We start from the raw sequence: 6157 nt of genomic DNA on the forward strand, positions 1-6157 counted from the left end.
CCCGGGCAGAGGCGGAGCTGGCGGCGGGGCGGCGGCCATCTTGGGCGTGGCACGGGTCGCGTTGGGCGTGGCGGCGGCCATCTTGGGTGTGGCGGCGGCCATCTTGGGGGGGGTGTCGTAATTAAGGGCTGCTCATTAAGGAGGGGCCAGAGACCGCAGGCGTCCCCTGCGCCTGTACCGCAGCCAACCTGGAGGGTTCCCCCCCCGCCCCAGCTGTGGCTAAAGGAGCAATTGGGGTTAGCTCCCAGCCCTGCCCTCAGGAAGCTGCGCCCAGCCCAGAAAGAAAAAAGCGTCTTTTACCATAGCTTAAAAACACTTTTATTGTTTTTAAATCCAAAGCCTTGCCTTCAGGCTCCCCCACAGGGCAGTTCCTGGCTCACAGGCTGCAGAGCCTCTCCCCCAGCTGCCCAGGGAGCTGAAATGCGACGTTCCTCAGTGCCACGGGTACAGCCCGAGCCGCGCTTCTGACGGCTACCACGAAACGCGGTGAGCTGCTACAGAGGTGTACAGGCAGAAAGAGACACAAAACCACACCGGGCACGGTACAGAGTCTGTAACGCCTGTGCCAGGTGCCCGCTGTCGCTCCTCACGCTGCGACACGAGCCAGCGAGGCAGCGCCAGGCGCCTCCGGGAGCACCCGCAAGCCCAGCTGAGGAGCAGCAGCACCGAGCTCACCTCTGTGTGTGGCACTATGTGCAAGGGGCCTTGGAACACAGAAGCATTTTACAAAGTTGCATCCCCCCCAAGGTGGCTTTAAGCCTTTCCTTCATATTCACAAGGCAAACAGCACTGCTGCTTTTAAAACATCTATTTTTTTAAATATTTTTAAAAGCTGTAAGAATCTGTATAAGGAAATGTGTTTTCCCACTAAAAAAAAAATGAAAGCTCACATTTTTATAAAACAAGTTTTATAACTGAAAATAAGTTATATACAAGATTTTACCAACCAGAGTTCACAATCACCTGCAAACTGATTCACTACAAGATCACAAGAAAAGGTTTGTAGTCAACACCAGCACGTGAAGGCAGTGACTCTCCCCACATCCGTTTCCGGTCACTGACACAAAATTCTTTGTTAGTAGAGAACAAGAACCTCTGCAACGACTTCAGTCCGTGTTCATCAGTATCGCCTGTTCATCTTCTTGAATTTCTCATAGTGATAATCGTCGGTTGCTTTTTCATTGGGTGGCCGTTTGCGATTTGGAGGAGACCCTTCAAACAAAAAGAGAAGGAAGTAACATTTCCTGTCCTTGCACATATGCAACAGAAAGGAGTTTTAATCCTACCACTTCCCTTATGAACTCCACAGAAGTGCAGACCCTTGCTATGAGAAGTTACTCCTTCAGCAACCCGTGCTCCTTAATCTAGTGCCCCTTGTCATCCCAGCTTTCAGGAAACCCTTGGCAGTCAGCTTGGCCAATGCGTTTCGGCTCTGACCTTTGCTACTTCCCCTGTAGGAACCCCTAAGACACCCTCCATCCTGCGTGACCTGCTGTGGGTACAAGTGTAACTGCCTCCTACGGACTTCAAATAGCGATTGCTCCACTTCCCCACTAACTCAGGGCACCCAAGAGAAGAGAAAGAAAGAGCAGCCAGATCAGTTCTCTGTTACGTTTCAGCATCTTCCCCTTAAGACATTTCAAGTTCAGAACTTACGCTCAGGTTCTGGCCTCTCTGTATCCCCCACTCTCAGAGGACGGGGCTTTGGCTCTTCTTTATTTCTTCTCACTGGTGCATTTAGCTCCTCGTGATAAACTGAAGGAAAACATCAGATAAAGAACATTTCGGTTGTGTTATTTAGACAGACATATTTCCACGGCATTCTTGTAATTGGTCTATGTGGATAATCGATGCATGCAAGATGGGATTCAGAAAATTTCGGTAGCACTGTTTCATCAGAAGTGGTCCAAAGATTTTTCATTTCCTTTGGAACACACAAATCTGACTCCACATCACCTCTGTAGGCGTGGTTAGACACAGCAGAAGGCTGCCTTTCCTCCAGATGGCTGCAGTATGAGCGTCTCTCCCGGAAATTAATCCCCATCTCCTGTCTAGTAAGATCTATGTATGCTTGGCCACCTGTGTGCTTTGGCAGCCCGCAAAATTGATTCTCTAAATTATAACCCATCATTTATAATCACAGACAAGGCAGGCATTCACAGCACACGTTCACGAAACAACTTAAAGTCTGGAAATTTATGAGGCACCGTCAACTGGGAGTTCAAGAGCAGAAAGTTAGGCCATAAGTAGTATGTCCCCCTCCTTGCTGATGGATGGAAAGAACAGGCCAAGCCACACGGGGTCTGTACGAGCATCCCAGAGAAAAGAATCAGACAGCTGCTTGTGCTGATCCATGAACTAATTTCTCCATCCAAGCGGACCAGTTTTCTTTAGCAGAGGAGCAGGTCACACCTGGGTCAGGAGAGCTACAGGGGACTTACATCTGTTGTGCTGGACATAGTTAACAGCCATGTTTGTAGGAACAAAGGAAGTTTCACTGTCTTTCTTTTTGTTCTGCTGCTCTGCCAGCAGCTTGGCCTTCGCCTCTTCAGTTGAGATGATGTTTTTAATTTTTGCACTAGGAGAAAAACAAAGAAAAATTAATACTTAAAAACAACAACAAAAATAATATTAAAAAGGGTAACATCATTTAAAAAGAGTAACAGGCATAGGAATTATCCTAAGTGGATATGGATTTGGGTATAGTAAGAGCATTGCTATCGTATTTGATACACTTTTTGAGAGAGGAAGCAGTGCTATGGAAACTTTGATGCTTAGATGCTTTGTTTCAAAGGCAAAAGGGAAGCTCAGATCTGCTGAACACCTCACTAATCCAGACCAAGGCCAAATCCCATCACAGAGTGAAGTGGGAGCTCTATAACCCAACCACACTCTGCCAGTCAACAGTTTCCAGTCAGAGTGCTCCTCCTGGCCATGACTAACAGGTCTGTGAACAACATACTCAATTCCCAGGTCCACTTCAGGGATGCCGCTCAGCATCTGGTTGGACAGCATCTCTTCAGTCTTCTTGGCAGAGGACACACGGATGTTCTCTGGCAGCTCATACAGGGAGTCCTCAGCATTCTTAAGCTTCACCTTCTGCTCCTCATTCTCCACAATTCCTTTCCTCTTCTTCAGCTCTGTCTCGATGTACTTCATCCTAAAGCGCAGCACACAAGGGACATGTGGTATTCAGTTCTGGTTTCTGTACTCTGTCCCAACGCTGCTGCGCACAGCTGCGAGCACTCAATGGCTGGGAGGGAGGAATGAAAACTCTCTCCAAAAGCACTCAGCTAACATCAACTGCATGAAATGAGGTATTTTCAACTCTGCCCAAGAAAGGATCAGATCCTCCAAGCTCTTTCACAACCAGCTGGGAAGGCGGCTGCTGGTATTTAACACCACCGCATCGCCTGGCTGGCTGGCGCCTCCCGGCTTTGCCCATGAAAATGCCTTCTCGACTCTGGCAGCCAAAAGGTGAAAGAGCAAGCGAAGGTTTCTGTGAGAATCAGGGAGATGTTTTGGTATCGAAGGTAGGAAAAAAAACAACCCACAACAACTGTGAGAGGACACCCAACCCAGAATTCAACGTCCCAGACGCAGTGCAGCTCCACTTACATGTCAGCATCTTCATCTCGCCTGTTGGTTTCGGCCGAGAAGGAAGTTCCCAAGTTGAGATCTTCCTCTTCATTAATCCTACGTGGAAACCACAGTGCTACAGTTGGTTGTTGTTTAACTAATTCGACAAGTTAACATAGCAGTAGCTCGCCAAAGTGAATTACGTTACATTCTTCAGCATCTGGTCAGTTTATTGCCGTGTCTTAATACCAGTCCAGGGAAAGGCCTTTGGAGCTCACACGCACCCACCTGTCCTTGCCTCGTTCTTTCAGCTTCTTCATGTCCACCATCCCCCCAGATTTTATCTTAAATGGGTCATCCTGGAAGTTAAGAAAAAATGAGAAACCCTGAAGCTTCCCTTCAGCTTAAAGCTAGTCTTTAAAATCTGGATGAAAACAAAGATCACTGAGCTGTGACACCAGGCCTATTCCAGGCCAGTGCAGTGTGGCCCACTGCACCACACCGATGTTCTCACATCGTCACAGCTTAGCAGTGAGGTGATGAAAGTGTTTGGAACTTACCACAAGTGTCGCTTCTTCTTGCAGCTTCTCTCCCACGAGCAGAGCTACAGCGCTAGTCAGGCAGATAAAGTACAAAAATAATCAGTAGAATTCAACATATCAACAATTGTTCACCCCTCAGCAAATCTAACAGGTGATCTCAAACGCTTCATTCGTGCTGAACTGTCAGCCTTCCTGATCCCTCCACGTGGACAGAGGACCTGTCACAGGTTTGGGGAGAGGAGAAGGTAAGGCAGAGAAACTTTAGTGCCTTACATTGAGACACAAACAAGGAACAAAGCTCACCGCCGGGGCGCGTTTCAAATAGCTCATCTGCTAACCAATGGCAGTAAGTAAGAGAGGAGAAATTAGGATGTGATGTGAAAGGGTCCAACTTGCACCTACCGTTCTGCTATCTGTACAGTACCGATGTAATCTGATTAAATACATTTCACCATAAGTCCCAATCTTACTCTTTTTCTTCATGGCTGGGACACAGAACAGACTTTGCACGCTGTAAACTGATACTGAACTGTGTGCCTGTAACCGACTCACCCTCTTTTCCATCCTCAGGCTTTAACACGTAAAATCCTCTATCAATAATGTACGTTTGGCACTGCTGGACAAGTAACTGTTTTTATGGAAAGGAGACACGTGGCAATAGAGAAATTCACTGCTCCTTACACCACCAGACAGAGCACATCCTCACACCCCTGGTGCTGCAGCCCTTACCTCACCCCATTGGGTCGCTTTCTGAGGCTCTGCACTTCTTTGGCTTCCTCGAGTTTTAACCTGAAGAAAAAACATTGGAATTAGTACTTGATGCTCTGATTTTAATTAACTAACTAACTTTGATTTCCTGCATTTACGTATTAGTGCCCATGTCCTTTCCCGGTTACAGATTAAGTAGATGTTTTCTATTTTACTTCATTAAAAGTTTCGTTAGAGAGATCAGAAGAAACACGTGGCATCTACTGGGCTGTCCCTCCAACACATCTCCCCTCAGCTGAGGGACGAAACATCCAGACACCAACAGGCTTTAAGAAGCCGATATGGGGAAAGCGAGCCAACGAACCCTGTTCCTGGCTTCAGTTTGTGGAGATCTCCAGACAATGAAGGCCTCCCTCACAGTCCGACAGAGGGACACCATGCACGAGGAGCTCACGTGGGGCACCTCTACTCCTTCAGCAGCTCCGAAGAGCTAACAAAACAAAGCATGCACTCACCGAGGAACGGGGAAGCGATGAAACAACTCATAGCGAACCAACGGCAGCTCCCAGGTGCGCACAGCAGAGCCGAGTACTCGTAAAGATCCATCGGCCCTTCAGGAAAAGGCTCGGGGCAAACTGAAGCCCAGGGCTCTGCGCCCCCGCGGATCCCCCCCGGTACTCAGACGTTTGCTGTCACCGAGCGAGCGCCGTGAAGCTCCGCGCGGGCACACGGCACCAGCAGCCAGGTGCCGGTGGGCCGCAGGGGGCACAGACCACCCGCAGGGGCCTGGCTCCAAAGGCTGCAAGCGCAGGGACGGCCGCGGGCAGCGACAGTGGGGGGGGAGGAGGGCCGCGATATGACGCGATAGCACATGACATGACCTAGCATTACATGGTATGCCGCAGCGTGACGTCACGCAGCGATGCCGTGACGCGGCTTAACGGCGGTGTGACGCGAGGCTGCGGCACGGCATCGCGATGTGAGGCCGGGACGCCGCGACATGCCGCGATATGCCGCGATATGCCATCACGGCGGCGCGGCGGGCCCGGGCAGAGCTGTTGACCCATCTCCCCCGGGGTTCCCCTGCTCTCACCTGACCTCCCTGGCCAGCTCCTCGTCTTCCTCGTCCTCCTCGGGCTCCTCCCTGCGCCTCCTGAACGACCTGGCGGCCGCCATGCCGCCCCTCCCCTCTCCTACCCCCCCTCCGTCGCGGCGCGATGACGTCACTCCGCCGCGCCGCCGCCTCTTCCGCCAGCACTTCGACCTGGCAAAAAGAGGGGCGTGTCCCACTCCCTCCGGTCCGGGCGCGCCCCGCGGCCCCGCTCCTT

The 6157-nt window shown here is 50.5% G+C and overlaps 1 protein-coding gene across 1 annotated transcript; it reads right to left on the reverse strand.

Annotated features, from left to right (window-relative positions):
- Positions 1-889: 889 nt before the first annotated feature.
- On the reverse strand, positions 890-6073 carry C17H9orf78 (chromosome 17 C9orf78 homolog). The gene is made up of 9 exons (XM_035312536.1): positions 5923-6073; positions 4851-4910; positions 4140-4191; positions 3868-3938; positions 3619-3696; positions 2963-3160; positions 2442-2578; positions 1657-1755; positions 890-1212 (listed from the first exon to the last, which is right to left on the reverse strand). Exons 1-9 carry the CDS (start codon positions 6003-6005, stop codon positions 1121-1123), a joined length of 870 nt encoding a protein of 289 aa, XP_035168427.1. The 5' UTR covers positions 6006-6073; the 3' UTR covers positions 890-1120.
- Between the last annotated feature and the right edge of the window lie 84 nt (positions 6074-6157).

The sequence above is a fragment of the Oxyura jamaicensis genome (assembly GCF_011077185.1).
Source record: "Oxyura jamaicensis isolate SHBP4307 breed ruddy duck chromosome 17 unlocalized genomic scaffold, BPBGC_Ojam_1.0 oxy17_random_OJ67492, whole genome shotgun sequence".
Taxonomy (NCBI): Eukaryota; Metazoa; Chordata; class Aves; order Anseriformes; family Anatidae; genus Oxyura; species Oxyura jamaicensis.

Bases quoted from the DNA above. Each gene is read 5' to 3' on its own strand.
- C17H9orf78 (XM_035312536.1), bottom strand. From the start codon at position 6,005: ATGGCGGCCGCCAGGTCGTTCAGGAGGCGCAGGGAGGAGCCCGAGGAG. The intron at 3,697-3,867 runs GTGGGTGCGTGT...GTTTCCACGTAG, and splicing joins AAAGAACGAGGCAAGGACAG to GATTAATGAAGAGGAAGATC. The intron at 3,161-3,618 runs GTAAGTGGAGCT...GCTGCGCTTTAG, and splicing joins CGAGATGAAGATGCTGACAT to GATGAAGTACATCGAGACAG.